Source organism: Hippocampus comes, unplaced genomic scaffold (genome assembly GCF_001891065.2).
Source record: "Hippocampus comes isolate QL1 unplaced genomic scaffold, H_comes_QL1_v1.1 scaffold454, whole genome shotgun sequence".
NCBI lineage: Eukaryota > Metazoa > Chordata > Actinopteri > Syngnathiformes > Syngnathidae > Hippocampus > Hippocampus comes.
This window is the reverse complement of record NW_017805198.1, coordinates 6,182-22,441: the sequence shown is the minus strand read 5'-3', so window position 1 is coordinate 22,441 and position 16,260 is coordinate 6,182. Positions and strand designations below refer to the sequence as shown.

The 16,260-nt window shown below is 42.0% G+C and overlaps 2 protein-coding genes and 1 pseudogene across 2 annotated transcripts; all 3 read right to left on the bottom strand.

The window, feature by feature from the left end:
• Positions 1–1,904: 1,904 nt before the first annotated feature.
• On the bottom strand, positions 1,905–4,785 carry LOC109515203 (protocadherin gamma-A11-like). Its single transcript, XM_019868830.1, has one exon. It carries the CDS (start codon positions 4,550–4,552, stop codon positions 2,168–2,170), a length of 2,385 nt encoding a protein of 794 aa, XP_019724389.1. The 5' UTR covers positions 4,553–4,785; the 3' UTR covers positions 1,905–2,167.
• A 2,199-nt stretch (positions 4,786–6,984) lies between these two features.
• On the bottom strand, positions 6,985–10,050 carry LOC109515204 (protocadherin gamma-A11-like). The gene has a single exon (XM_019868831.1). It carries the CDS (start codon positions 9,840–9,842, stop codon positions 7,572–7,574), a length of 2,271 nt encoding a protein of 756 aa, XP_019724390.1. The 5' UTR covers positions 9,843–10,050; the 3' UTR covers positions 6,985–7,571.
• A 777-nt stretch (positions 10,051–10,827) lies between these two features.
• The window catches only part of LOC109515207 (protocadherin gamma-A11-like), a 7,913-nt pseudogene continuing 2,480 nt past the window's right edge, over positions 10,828–16,260 (bottom strand).

Here is a 16,260-nt window from a genome sequence, read left to right as displayed (position 1 = left end):
ACACTGGATTAATTTTTCATTTCAGATCAGCAACACAGCCACAATTAATATGTTGAAAACATTATTTTATAAAGCTGCAGATACACAGTACATTGATTATTTTTCAAGGAGGAAAATCAAATCAACATTTATCCTCAGCACATCATTTGATTTTTATCATAATAAAAGCAGTAACTACCAAGGGTGCTGCCGGACATTTGGGACTGAATGAGACAATATCAGTGTGGGCATTTCTACTTCAATGCCGCACATTGAAAATATTCTTCATAGAGCCTCTTATATGGGGCCTGAAAATTGTCATCACAGCTCTACCCGTGATGGCACCCCAAGCAAAATTCCACACTGCTCTTAAGTTTCTTAAGTTGTTTGAAATAATCAAGACACACTGAGCATGCATGAAACAAGGCATTTGTCTTTTGAACAAATGCTCATCATAAATCATCGGAATGCCTCACCATGCAAATCTTTTCAACCTGTCGCAATTCAGTTATTTTGCAAGTACTCTACAACACATTGGAGAAAATTATTTGCAATGTAAATGAAAAATATTCATCCATCCATCCATATTCTGATGCGCTTATCCTCACAAAGGTTGCGGGGCATGCTGGAGCCTATCCCAGCTGTCTTCGGGCAGTAGGCAGGGGGACACCCTAAACTAGTTGCCAGCCAATTGCAGGGCACAGAGAGACGAACAACCATCCGCACTCACACTCACACCTAGGGATAATTTGGAGTGTTCAATCAGCCTGCCATGCATGTGTTTGGAATGTGGGAGGAAACCGGAGCACCCAGAGAAAATCCACACAGGCACGGGGAGAACATTTAAATGCGACAGAGAAAGGCCGCAGCTGGAATCGAACCCTCCACCTCTGCAGTGTGAGGCGGACGTGCTAGCTAACCAGAAAATCGTTGTGCCACCCAACAGAAAAAGATGTAATTCAAATTTACCAGATGATCACATTTATGTATTGATGTGATTTTAAATATTATTGTGAAGACCAGATGGCAACCCCTGTGGCTGTCATGCTTGTCACTCTGAAAGATCATTTGGGTCAGGTAATGAAACTACAGAGCCACGAAGGCTTATCAAACCTCTTGTGCAATTTTGGCATTGGTGAGGAAAATAAAAATCTGAAGAACAGATGTCAGCTGCAGCTGATTGCCTCTTTTAGGTGTTCGACCCTCACAGGTGCAAGCTTCAACTTGGGATGTCCTCAAATGACAACTTAACAAACACATTTCATCACCAAAGCATCACAGGAAGCCAAATGACACATGCAGGTTCTCAAAGCTGTCTCATCTGATTTGACAGCTTGGGCCTGAGGTGCAGACAACCAGCAAAAGGACATCCAGTAAGAACAATAAAATAAAATCTCATAAAGGACCCAGCGTTCAAGTGAAATCACAATAATCTACTGTCGAGTATGTTAACAGAAGAACCACAATGGAGATACATATTGTCTATCGGGATAACAAACAAATAAAGATTGCGAAGGCAAACAATATGAAACTATATGTGATTCACATTAGTGACAAAAGGCCACTTGATATCAGCAACTAAAGACCGTCTTGTAAGAATATTAATAACTACAGTAAAATTTTACCCAACCTTGTTTCAAACTACAGAATGAACAGAGCAGACGGTGGGTGCTCAAAATACTGTATACGTTTTTCATCAACATCAAGTTTTACAACTTGAGGGGGGGAAATCTTTTCTCCATAAAACTTAAGAAATGTGCATGTTCCAATACACAATGCGTATGTTGTGATCAGAGGATGCAGTCATCTTAATTGGGTTGTCATCAAAAAAAGTTCTTTACACATTCGTACGCACTATAAGAGTGTGTGTGTGTGTGTGTGTGTGTGCGCGTGTGTGTGTGTGTGTGTGTGTGTGTGTATTTGGGGGGGTGAGGTGTTATCAATCTTAAGAGCTGACCAATGACAAGTAAAGCCATGAAGCAATCACGTGGATCCCAAGAAAAGCTGGCTGTAAGGGCCAAGGAAGCAATAAATTAAATAGGAAGAAATATTTGTGATAAGAGTGATTACCAATTTGGTAAAAAGTCTGCTTTTCACCAATTATCAGCTTGGATAAACCCAAACAGCACACGAGCAACTGTTTCAGAGTTGAATGCCTTTGGGAAACATAGTAAATTGAGAGTATTGATCATACCTCAGTAGAACCTTCAGCATCACCAAACATCTCATCAAAGTCACTCGGACTTTTCCTCAGAGTCTGGCCAGCAGGCAGCGTGTTGTCATTGTAGGACGAAACAAACTTAAAGTCACTGGTTCTGGAACCTGTTGTCAAGTAGGCGTCATAGTTGTAGGTGCTGCGTAAAGTTCCTGTGCCGTCAACATCTGCGTAATTAGGAGGCAGATACGCGCCGGGGATGGCAACTGCTCCATCAAACAACAGTCTGGGCTTTCTCCTGCGACAAAACCTCACACCCAGGACGATGATGATGAAGGTCAGGAAGAAAGTGGACACGGACACCAGCGCGATGATCAGGTAAGAGGTCAACTTGGAATTCTTGTCATCATAAGAAATGTCCTTCAGTTCTGGCACCTCGGCCAAGTTATCCGAAATAAGTAAATACATGGAGCAGGTGGCAGAGAGAGGGGGCTGTCCGTTATCTTTCACGGCCACAATCAGGTTCTGTTTCATGCTGTCAGACTCCAAAATGTCCCGCTGGGTCCTGATCTCGCCACTGTGGAGACCAATGGTGAAAAGTCCCGGGTCTGTGGACTTGACAATATGATAGGACAGCCAGGCGTTCTGTCCCGAGTCGGCGTCCACCGCGATCACTTTGGACACCACAGAGCCTGCGTGTGCAGCTTTGGGGACCAGCTCGGTCATGAAGGAGTTGCCCTCTGGGGCAGGGTACAGTATCTGAGGAGAGTTGTCGTTCACGTCCAATATGAACACGCTGATGCTTACATTGCTGCTCAGCGGAGGAGAACCGTTGTCTCGGGCCATGACATGGACTTGAAAACTCCTCAAGTGTTCGTAGTCAAACGACCTGACAGCGTGGATCACCCCCGTGTCTCCGTTCACAGAAATGTAAGAGGATGCCGGAGCACTGTTCACCTCAGAAGGTAACAGAGAATAAATTACTGTGCCGTTCTGTCTCCAGTCGGGGTCTCGGGCACTTACAGAGCATAAAGTGGAGCCAGCTTTGTTATTTTCACTCACATATGTGCTGTAGGACTGCTCCTCAAACACAGGTGGGTTGTCGTTGATGTCTGCTACAGACAAGTGAACATTTTTTGAAGAGGACAACGGAGGTGAGCCCTCATCAGTGGCACTGATTGTAATGTTGTAATCAGACACAAGTTCACGGTCAAGTTGACCAGTGGTCACTAAAGAATAATAGTTTTTAATTGAAGGAACTAATTTAAAGGGGACGTTTTGTTCAATGGAGCAACGCACTTTTCCATTCTTTTCAGAGTCTCTGTCCTGCACATTAATGATGCCCACCTCTGTACCAGGTGACACATTCTCTGCAACTGAATTAGACAGAGATTTTAAATTGATCACAGGGGCGTTGTCATTCATGTCAGTGATAGAAATAATCACCTTTGCATAAGAGGATAGCCCGAGCCCATCTTTGGCTTTCACACGTAGTTCATATGATGTGCTAGATTCATAGTCAACAGTGCCAACTACAGCGATAGCACCCACTTTACGATCAATGCTGAATAACTTCTTAACATGTTCTGTCACATGTCCAAAATCATAAGTCACATTCCCATTCACCCCTTCATCTGCATCGCTAGCACTCACATTTATCACTATTGTGTTAGGAGGAGAATTTTCAGGCAAACTGCCTTTATAAACGGCCTGGCTGAACACTGGGGAGTTATCATTAGCATCCAGCACGGTGACATGTATGACCGCTGTGCCTGATCTCCGAGGAGAGCCGCCATCGAAAGCTGTGAGAAGCAAATTAATGTCTTGCTTTTGTTCACGGTCAAGTTCATTGTCAAGAACGAGCTCTACTGTGTTACCACTGACAGACAAAACGAAATTATCATTTTTCTTGAGCAAGTACTGCTGAACTGAATTTTGTCCTACATCCGCATCGTGGGCCTCCTCTATCACAAAACGAGCCCCTTTGACGGCTGACTCCCTTATCTCCAAATCAATTAAGTCATCCTTAAACAGAGGGGCGTTATCATTTACATCCTGAATGTGCAAATTAATTCGATGGAGCTCCAGTGGATTCTCCAGGACCACCTCATATTTTAGGACACATGAAGCCCTGTCGTCACAAAGCCCCTCTCTGTCAATCCTGTCGGCCACAATCAGCTCTCCGTTTCTCACGTTAAGATCACAGTAACGTTTTCCGCTCCCGTCGGCGTCGATGCGCGCTTTTCTGCCGGACAGCGCGCTCGCCTCCAGTCCGAGATCCTTGGCTAAATTCCCAATAACCGATCCTCGTTTCATCTCCTCGGGGAAGGAAAAGCTCACGTCTCCGTGTGCGGAATGCAGCAAAAGGAAAAGGAAATAAAAGATGCGCGATGGAAACAAGGACATTTTCGAACCCATTACGCGCGCCTTCCGAACGGGCAGGAGAACAATGTGGTCTACAAAATCACTGACATTCAAGCACGCCACTCCACGACAAAATAAAAAAGGGCGTTCAATGATTTTAAAGCTGGTCTACTGCGCCACCGTGAGTACAGTTTCATGTCGACACAGACAATGTTAAACCAACTCGTTGGTCATTATTTACACAGCACTTTTGTCGCATACACGGTGTTTACATTATTCTAATAATTAAGAGTGTTTTGCTATTTTTTTTCTTCACTGCATAATTAACTGTAACAAATGCAAATGCAGGAGTTGATCATGGAGCATCTCATTTTCAACGTATACCTGAGCCTGTCTGACATGTTCGACAAGACTTTTTTTTTTCTTTTGGTTCCAGTCCGCTGCAGCGTGTTAAAAAATGATTAACATATATATCAATATATGTGTGTGTGTGTGTGTGTGTGTGTGTGTGTGTGTGTGTGTGTGTGTGCGTGTGTGTGTGTGTGTGTGTGTGTGGGTGTGTGTTAATCACGTTGCAGTGAGGTTTTTACATTAATTTACAAATACACGTACAATGCACAACTCAAAATCAATAATCTGGAAATATACACCCATTTTAGGCTACACTGTCACGATAATGCTTCAAATACTAGTTTGTTCTTATGTGATGACAAAACTTGATTTCAGGATGACCACAAATGAATAAAATTTTTGCTCACTAAAATGAAAATGGACGAGATAACACTCGTTGGAAAATCAAGTGATGATTAATCTGAACATATTTTCTTTTAAAAAGAGGAACTCCCACATCATACTCGAAATTAATTTGTATGAGCATATTTGCTTATCAGCAAGGCAACAACAGTAAATATCATGACAGCCTGTATTACAAGACTGTTTCACGCAGGACAATCCAATACAAATTTTACTACAGTAATCATACATTGAAAAAGAAATTGGGTTGAATTTATTTCGTTTTATTTCATCAAGTATTTGCAAAAAATAGAATCATCTGAATGCAGGCACATTTTATAAGAACATATACAGTATATCTAGTTACAATTTTTTTATCCGGATCCAGAAATTTTAATTTGTGCACCCACTTGATGAAATAACATTGAGAAAATTAAACCCAACAAGTTTTTCCATTGTACTATATGATTTTAACATGTCATCACTAACTACAAAGTGCACTAAGAGGCATTTTCAACTTGGGGGCGGGGGGGGGGGTCACTTTGGGCTTTGCTTCTGCATGCCACAAAAACCTCAAAAATAATATCAATATTTTGCATATTTGCTATGTATGTTTTTAAAGATCTCTGCATCAGGTCCGTTGGAAATGCATGTAGCTGTCATTGTAGTGTAATTTTTTTGGGGGGGAGAGGGTAATTAAACTACAACCTTGTGGACTTGTAATGGTGAGAAAAACAAACATTTTCAGATCAAACTTCCTGTGTTTTTCAGCTTCAGCTGCCCCTGGGGACCTCTACAAGCTGTTCCCTAAACAGGTTACACGGTGTCAACTTATACAGGCCTCGGATGACAACTCAAGACACTTTTATCCTCAAAACGTCACTGTCCTTTTTGGAGGCAAATCACTCAGGTAAGGAATAGATGATCTGGTCTGTTCGGACAACCCCGAGGCCATCCGCAAACACTTGAAGGGCCTAAACACAGTGGAAACCCTTTGGGAGTTTTTTGTGATGAAGGGCGATACAAATAAATGTGACTTGACTTGACAAGTGCAAGGAAAAGACCAGGTTGGTGTCAAATAATGATTAGAATGAAAGAAATATATGGGCTTGAGATATTTAACAAACCGAAAATATAAATTTTCTTTGGATTTATCGATTTAAAATTTATTTATTCAGAGAACAATTCTCATTTGTAATGTTTAACGAGCTCCAGACGGAAGACTAAAGCAAATAAAGGCGGACATCATTAAACAACAGCATTTAAATGGCATTTTTGTGACAAAGGCTGGCCTTTTGTTATAAGCAGTCGCTAAAGAGAAACTGGATGAAGATTAAATTCATGTAAGGCTCGATAAAGAATGTAGGAGCTCCATGTTTTGCCTTGCATGTTTTGATTATTAGACTCCCAAGTACTCAGTGTTTTGTTTGTTTTAGTGATATGAGGCGAATTGAGGCGGGTGGCCAGTTAGGTTCAAATTGGGGTTTCCTCAGATGCCGTGTCACTGATTGGGGAAAGCAAACAATTTTAGACGAGCATGTTTTGTACCAAAGCATTCTTGTTGTTGATTTGGTTTGTGGAAAATTAACAAGTTGTGACTTTTCAATAAATGAAATGTCAATCGTTATTTCATTAAGATGATCACTCACAAAAAGTCCAAATTAAACCAAAAGTGTAGTCGACAAAAGTAGTCGTGGAGAAGTTCCAACAAAGAATATGAAAAATACTTTAGATTAGGCAAATAATAGTGATTGAATAATAGCAGTCTCACTTTGGACCATTCATCGTGTCAAATTCAAGTACTGTGCTGTGAAATTTCATCCGGCTTGGTCACAATTTTCAGAAAAAAATATTGCAGACTGTTAATTAAGAAAAATATGTATATATTGGATCAATGTCAAGTTTGATAACTGGGGTAGAAATCAATAAATGGTCCAGAAAATGTGAACATAATGGGGCACAATAAGTATGTTAGGATCAGATGAAGTCATATGTGTGAGGAAGCGTTATTGGCTCATGAACACTGTTGCACTACCCCATTGTAGAAAATGTTCTCAACCAAATGACCCGACTTACAACAACAACTTTATCTTTGAGGGCAATCAAATTTCATGAGCAAACCAATCAAGCTATAAAGTTATCAAGAAAGAAGAAAGACATGGCACAACTAAGACTAAGTGGGCCAACAGTAAATGGGATTGAGTGGCAAGCAACCTGCAATATATCTGCCTTTCATCCAAAAGCAACTAGGACAGATTCAAACACCGGTTATGAGCAACAGCATGAGTAATAAACACCAACAGGAAAATGTGAATTAGACAAACTAAAATGAGACTCTTGATCATACCTCAGGTGACCCTTGAATATCTCCAAAAATTTCATCAAAGTCACTTGGACTTTTCCTCAGAGTCTGGTCAGCAGGCAGCGTGTTGTCATTGTACGAAGACACAAACTTAAAGTCACTGGTTCTGGAGCCTGTTGTCAAGTAGGCGTCATAGTTGTAGGTGCTGCGTAAAGTTCCTGTGCCGTCAACATCTGCGTAATTAGGAGGCAGATATGCGCCGGGGATGGCGACTGCTCCATCAAACAACAGTCTGGGCTTTCTCCTGCGACAAAACCTCACACCCAGGACGATGATGATGAAGGTCAGGAAGAAGGTGGACACGGACACCAGCGCGATGATCAGGTAGGAGGTTAGCTTGGAATTCTTGTCGTCATAAGAAATGTCCTTCAGTTCCGGCACCTCGGCCAAGTTATCCGAAATAAGTAAATACATGGAGCAGGTGGCAGAGAGAGGGGGCTGTCCATTATCTTTCACGGCCACAATTAGGTTCTGTTTCATGCTGTCAGACTCCGAAATGTCCCGCTGGGTCCTGATCTCTCCACTGTGGAGACCAATGGTGAAAAGTCCCGGGTCTGTGGACTTGACAATATGATAGGACAGCCAGGCGTTCTGTCCCGAGTCGGCATCCACCGCGATCACTTTGGACACCACAGAGGGAGGAGAACCGTTGTCTCGGGCCATGACGTGGACTTGAAAACTCCTCAAGTGTTCGTAATCAAATGACCTGACAGCGTGGATCACGCCCGTGTCTCCGTTCACAGACACAAAGGAGGACACCGGGGCACCATTCACTTCAGAAGGTAAAAGGGAATAAATCACGGTGCCATTCTGTCTCCAGTCGGGGTCTCGAGCATTAACAGAACATAAAGTGGAGCCAGCTTTGTTATTTTCACTCACATATGCGCTGTAGGACTGTTCCTCAAAAACAGGCGGGTTGTCGTTTATGTCTGCAACAGACAAGTGAACACTTTTCGAGGAGGACAGAGGAGGTGAGCCCTCGTCAGTGGCACTGATTGTAATGTTGTACTCAGACACAAGTTCGGTGTCAAGTTGTCCAGTGGTCACTAAAGAATAATAGTTTTTAAGAGAAGGAACTAACTTAAAGGACATTTTGTGTTGAATGGAGCAGTGGACAAGTCCATTTTTCTCCGAGTCTCTGTCCTGCACGTTAATAAGGCCCAGTTCTGTACCAGGTGACGCATTCTCCGATATTGGGTTCGATAGTGACTTTAAATTGATTACAGGAGCGTTGTCATTTACATCTGTAAGGTCAACGATTAATGTTGAATAAGACACTAAGCCAAGGCCATCTCTTGCACTTATTTGCATTTCATAAGATGACATTTTCTCATAATCAACAACACCAGTCACTCTCACTTCTCCAGTTTTGGGATGTAATGAAAATATATTAATATTGTCATCAGATGCATGGTCAAATGCATATGAGATTTCGCTGTTTATTCCTTCATCTGCGTCATTTGCGCTCACTATGATGACCAACGTATCAAGAGGTGAGTTTTCAGGCAGACTGGCTTTATAGACAGGCTGACTAAACACCGGAGCGTTATCATTCGCATCCAGCACAGTGACGTGGATGACCACTGTGCACGATCTCCGAGGCGAGCCGCCATCATATGCGGTCAGCAAAAGCATGATGTCCTTTTTATTTTCTCGATCTAGTTCTTTATCCAAGATCAATTCGCAGTTCTTTCGTCCTCCCATTTTAGTGTTTACATTTAATTTAAAATGATCATTCTGCTGCAAAGCGTAGCTTTGAACAGCATTTTCTCCGATGTCTCCATCGTGTGCTTCTCCGAGAAGAAAATGAGCACCCTTAACTGCTGATTCTCGTATTTCAAATTTGAGTGAATCTTCATAAAACTGTGGTGAATTATCATTGATATCTAGAATACGGATACTAACACGGTGCAGTTCTAATGGGTTTTCAAGGACAAGTTCCTGTTTTAAAACACACGATGCCTTTTTACCGCAAAGACCTTCTCTGTCGATCCTTTCCTGAACAAGCAAGTCACCCGTGTTTAGGTTGATTCCGCAGAGGTGCACGTTGTCATCCTCCGGATCAATGCGTGCTTTACGAGCAGATAACTGGCCCACATTTAGTCCCAAATCCTTGGCTATATTCCCGATTACAGATCCACGTTTCATCTCCTCAGGGATAGAGTAGCTCACGTCTCCCTCGATGGTGCGAATGAAAAAGACAAGAAAAGCGAGGCCGTAAGCAAACGGCGCAAATCTTTTGTTCTCCATTGCACTACAAAGAAAGTTGAATCAAAAGATGAACAACAATATGAATATGATCTCCCCAATATCCACAGATTTTTCCACAGAAGTCTTGTTATCCGGCGTCTCAACCAGAGCTACACAACAATAAAATCTGACTTGTGTGTCGACGCAAATGGGTGTGAAATTCAAGACCGTTTTATAATGAGAGCATACTGACATCTAGAGTACAATTTTTGTCATAACACCTAGTTGTAGAAAAAAAAAAGTTACTGTAATTAGTATTGGGACTGGTTTTGGATGGTCTCTAATTTGTCAAAGTAGATTAAAAATGCAAATTAGAAATATATGATCGCATCAAGATAGAATGTCATCTCTACAAACAAATTGTTGACATGTTCAAAATAATACAAACATGAGCTCAACGTTCCCTAACAAGAGAGAGAGAAGTTGCTGAAGAAAACGTTGCAATGCCAGCAACAAAAAAAGAGCATATTTTCAGAACCATGGACAGGGGTGAAAGGAGCGACAACACAATGAGCCACATTGGCTTCAAAGCTACACTGGCAAAATGAGCATGAGACTTTCTGAACAACAGGTTCACCACCTGAACTACAAATCCTCAGAACTGTTATCAGACCATGAAAACATATTCCGCTGAAACAAAAATAACTGACAAAGGATAGTTTCGTCAGTGAAGGAGCATCAACAGCCGAATCCCCCAGTACATTGTCTTAATATATTTCCTCAATCTTTTCCAACAATAAGACGTGACAAATTCCGTTTCAAACATACACAACAAGAAGCTTCATGGATAGATACGTTTTTTTTTCATTTTGTGAGATGCACGTTTTGTGGGTGCAACTGAGATTTTCGATAAATCGACTGAAAAACAATGTTTCTGCTTAAACCATCAAATTTCATGAGCAAACCAATCAAGCTATAAAGTTATCAAGAAAGAAGAAAGACATGGCACAACTAAGACTAAGTGGGCCAACAGTAAATGGGATTGAGTGGCAAGCAACCTGCAATATATCTGCCTTTCATCCAAAAGCAACTAGGACAGATTCAAACACCGGTTATGAGCAACAGCATGAGTAATAAACACCAACAGGAAAATGTGAATTAGACAAACTAAAATGAGACTCTTGATCATACCTCAGGTGACCCTTGAATATCTCCAAAAATTTCATCAAAGTCACTTGGACTTTTCCTCAGAGTCTGGTCAGCAGGCAGCGTGTTGTCATTGTACGAAGACACAAACTTAAAGTCACTGGTTCTGGAGCCTGTTGTCAAGTAGGCGTCATAGTTGTAGGTGCTGCGTAAAGTTCCTGTGCCGTCAACATCTGCGTAATTAGGAGGCAGATACGCGCCGGGGATGGCGACTGCTCCATCAAACAACAGTCTGGGCTTTCTCCTGCGACAAAACCTCACACCCAGGACGATGATGATGAAGGTCAGGAAGAAGGTGGACACGGACACCAGCGCGATGATCAGGTAGGAGGTTAGCTTGGAATTCTTGTCGTCATAAGAAATTTCCTTCAGCTCCGGTACCTCGGCCAAGTTGTCCGAAATAAGTAAATACATGGAGCAGGTGGCAGAGAGAGGGGGCTGTCCGTTATCTTTCACGGCCACAATCAGGTTCTGTTTCATGCTGTCAGACTCCGAAATGTCCCGCTGGGTCCTGATCTCGCCACTGTGGAGACCAATGGTGAAAAGTCCCGGGTCTGTGGCCTTGACGGGACAGCCAGGCGTTCTGTCCTGAGTCGGCGTCCACCGCGATCACTTTGGACACCACAGAGCCTCCGTGTGCAGCTTTGGGGACCAGCTCTGTCATGAAGGAGTTGCCTTCCGGGGAAGGGTACAAAATCTGAGGAGAGTTGTCGTTCACGTCCGATATGAACACGCTGACGCTCACGTTGCTGCTCAGCGGAGGAGAACCGTTGTCTCGGGCCATGACGTGGACTTGAAAACTCCTCAAGTGTTCGTAATCAAACGACCTGACAGCGTGGATCACCCCCGTGTCTCCATTAACAGACACATAGGAGGACACAGAGGCACCGTTCACCTCGGAAGGTAACAGAGAATAAATCACGGTGCCGTTCTGTCTCCAGTCGGGGTCTTGAGCACTCACAGAGCATAAAGTGCAGCCAGCTTTGTTGTTTTCACTCACATATGCGCTGTAGGACTGTTCCTCAAACACAGGTGGGTTGTCGTTGATGTCCGCTACAGACAAAAGAACACTTTTTGAAGAGGACAATGGAGGGGAGCCCTCGTCAGTAGCACTGATTGTAATGTTGTAATCAGACACAAGTTCACGGTCAAGTTGTTCCGTCGTCACCAGAGAATAATAGTTTTTAATAGAAGGAACTAACTTAAAGGGGACGTTTTGTTCAATGGAGCAGCGCACTTGTCCATTCTTTTCAGAGTCTCTGTCCTGCACATTAATGATGCCCACCTCCGTACCAGGTGACACATTCTCTGCCACTGGATAAGCCAGAGACTTTAAATTGATCACAGGGGCGTTGTCGTTTACATCAGTAATATCGATTATCACTTTAGCATACGATGTCAGCCCTAAACCATCTTTAGCTTCTACTCTCATTTCATAGGAGGCTTTCTCTTCAAAATCAGTCACACCCGTTACTTTAATTTCGCCTGTCACGGGACTGATCGAAAATACACTTATAATATTGCCAGACACGTGTCCAAAATCATAAGTCACGTCGCCATTTACTCCCTCGTCCGCGTCAGTGGCACGAACATTAATCACTATTGTATCTGGAGGAGAGTTTTCAGGCAGACTGGCTTTATAAACGGCTTTGCTGAACACTGGAGCGTTATCATTAGCATCCAGCACGGTGACGTGTATGACCACTGTGCCTGACATCTGTGGAGAGCCGCCATCTAAAGCCGTGAGAAGCAAATTCATTTCACTTTGCTTTTCTCGGTCTAATTTATTTTCTAAGACAAGCTCGACTTTATTACTGTCAACTGAAAGAATAAAGTTCGAATTCTTTTGTAAATTATATATTTTCACAGCATTTTGGCCAATATCTGCATCATGGGCCTCCTCAATCGAAAAACGACTCCCCCTTTCTGCCGACTCTCCTATTTCCATTTCAATTAAATTCTTCTTGAAGTGCGGCGAGTTATCATTTACATCTTGAATGTGGAGACTGACGCGATGTAGCTCGAGAGGATTTTCCAAAACCAGATCCACTGTTGCCACGCACGAGGGCTTCTTGTCACAAAGAATTTCTCTGTCAATTCTCTCCGCGACGATCAAATCTCCGGTGCTCAGATTCAAATCACAATAACGTCTCCGAGTGTCCTCGATATCAATCCGAGCTTTTCGTGAAGATAATGTCCTCAGGTCCACTCCGAGATCTTTGCCTATATTTCCAATAGCAGACAAGGGTTCCATCTCCTCTGGAAAAGAATAGCTGAGATCTCCATGAGCGAGGGACAGCGTCGCGATGAAAGCAGAAATGCAGCAGACAATCGGGCCTCGCGCTGAAATTCCTTTTTCTACCATTGTTCCGGGGGAAAACATACATCCAGGTCTTCGCAATGTGATACTCGGTCAAACTACGTCAGAAATAAATCGAAATGATCCGTCATTTAACTTGTCCGACGACGAATACGAAACGCGCCGGGATGAAGTGATTCTTGGAACTGGTCCAAGACAATGGGTGGAGATGTGTGCGGTTTGTGTGGGCTCACAGCGGCACCACGAGTCGTTTTTCGCTCTTTACATCTGCGGAGAATTAACTTCAAACGTCACATTGGATTTCTTGAATAATAGCATGGGGGGATTTTAATAGAGGTTAGTCATTCGAAAACAAAATATACAAATGTCCTTCGACATTAAACATATGAAGATAAAAAGTTTCGCGGTTGCAATACATTGTTAACGAGAGGGATGAGCATGTGATAATAATAATAATAAAAATGTACGATAGTAGATTACAGTGTAAAAAGCTTTTCCGTGACTTTTTAACCTTCCTAAAGGTGATTCTGTTTCGAATTTAATTTTGTTGTCTCGTGTGCCTTTTTTGTTTTCCTTGTTCGATTTTGTTCCCACATGTTCTTGTCATCAGGGTCCCTTGTGTTCACCAATTAACTCGCTCAACCCTTTGCGTTTCGTCCAGGTGTTCCTTTTCATTTCGTCGGTTTGCTTGTATTTGGTTCCCTGTTGTTCTTCTCGGTCGGATTGCTGTTGCTGTCACGTTATTTTGTTTTACTGTCATGTTTTTTTTTTTTTGGTTTGTTTTTGTTTGTTTGTTACTTTGGTTAATTGGGGTTTTTCAGGACTTCCAAATTTTAATTTTTAATTAATGAATAATTAAACTAGATTATTAATAATCACTTGTATTAGTTGTTCATTGGTATATTGGCTGTTTTAGAGTAGAAATCACACCACCCTAACACACACCCCCAAACAACACCAACAACAACACACACCACAAACACCACCACAAACACAGACCACAAGAAGCTTCATGGATAGATACGTTTTTTTTTTCATTTTGTGAGATGCACGTTTTGTTGGTGCAAATGAGATTATAGATACATCGACTGAAAAACAATGTTTCTGCTTAAACCGTTTAAGAAATCATGCAAATTAAGATACACGAAAGCAAAGAAAAAAGGAACATATTTTTTCATGAGGAAACTGTAACAATAGAAACTTCTGTTGAAAAATGAATAGTGTGCTTCATCATAATTTTTTTTTTTTTTAATCATGCTCAGGCTGCTTTGTCAAGTCCCATTTGGACTCATGTAAATGTGGCGTCTGATCAAAAGTATGGGAATGTTTTTGGTACAGCCTTGCTATGTTTTTTTTTGTTTGCTCAAAATTGAATTTACAAGTTTGGTGTGGGCTTGTGTATCTTCATGTCAATCTGTCTCAGATTACATTAATTTTGATGCAGTTCATATTGGTTAAAAAAAAAAGTTAAGTGTTGTCCTCAAATGGAAGGATATCAAAAAGCCACATTTCCAAGTTCAACTAGATTGTATCATGACAATATGATATTAAATAAGAAAGACTTATCGTCATGCAATGAAACCTCAAAAGTATTTTCGATACAAGCAATAAACTGAAACTATCAGGGTTCCCTTAAAGTCGCCATTATCACACTAGTGCCTGTTTTTTTTCAAACTGTAATAACAATTTACGGATCTTATGCTCGAGCATGCTATGCTGCAGTGCGCGAAGCAATGTGGCCATTGCAGGAGGAGTTCAGTGATAAAGAACCTGACAGTCCGAGCTTCTTTATGATGAAGTACTACTCTCAAAACCTCCCTTGTCGATTGTTCTACTGTATCAGTGAACAAAATTGCCACGGACACACTTCGCACACTCCCAGAAGAGTGAACGCTGTTTAAATTACACATGGGGAGCCTCTGAGTCCTAACTTACATTTCACTTCCTTCTCAATGTAATTGCAAGTTTTGGTTATTATGAACAATTGGCTATGATACACTCTTTTATGTGAACGCAGTTTTACCCAAAAGTAAAAGCACTCACAATTTGTTTTTGAAGGCCAATACTGAAATGTTCTGATGTTCCTCTGGCAGAGTTATAATTTCTAACAGAATAACAATACCGATATATTGTACATGGCATAACTGAAACAGCTGAAGTGTATAATAACAGTGCAAAGGGAGAAATGGCAAACTACTTGTTTTGCAAATGCAGGGAAATTGTGTTTCATGATCTTTGGAGTAAATGTGAAATCAAAACAATGGATGAAATTTGTGGAATCTTGGAAAGCAACTACATCATGTGTGATATGTGAATGATAGTCCAAAGAGTTCCTCCTGTGTGATTTACTGCGATTATTTCTAGTTTCAACTGTGAAAACAATGTAAAAGTTCAAAACGTTGAAAAGCTGAATGAAGGAAACGTGCCTGTTCGGATGCAAATAGGAATATCCAACTACAGTCTCCGATTGACCATCACGTTAATTAAATATTTTCACCACAAGTTTGAAGAGTCACCATGTTCTTCCTGAACAATAATAATGTTCCACCCATCCATCCATATTCCGATCCACTTTTCCTCACAGGGGTCGCGGGGGGTGCTGGAGCCTATCCCAGCTGCCTTCGGGCAGTAGGCTGGGGACACCCTGAACCGGTTGCCAGCCAATCGCAGAGCACACACAGGAGAACAACCATGCGCGCTGACACTCACACCAAGGGACAATTTTTAGAGTGTTCAATTAGACTGCCATACATGTTTTTGGAATGTAGGAGGAAACCGGAGTACCCAGAGAAAACCCACGCAGGCCCAGGGAGAACATGCAAACTCAACACAGGGAGGCCGGAGCTGGAATTGAACTCGGTACCTCTGCAATGTGAGGTCAACGCGCTAACCACTGGGTCACCGGGCCGCCCAATAACGTTTTTATTATTATTATTATTATTATTTAATTAA

What these genes read in the sequence shown, in the direction of transcription:
- LOC109515203 (XM_019868830.1), bottom strand. Translation starts at nt 4,552, where the DNA reads ATGGGTTCGAAAATGTCCTTGTTTCCATCGCGCATCTTTTATTTCCTT.
- LOC109515204 (XM_019868831.1), bottom strand. Translation starts at nt 9,842, where the DNA reads ATGGAGAACAAAAGATTTGCGCCGTTTGCTTACGGCCTCGCTTTTCTT.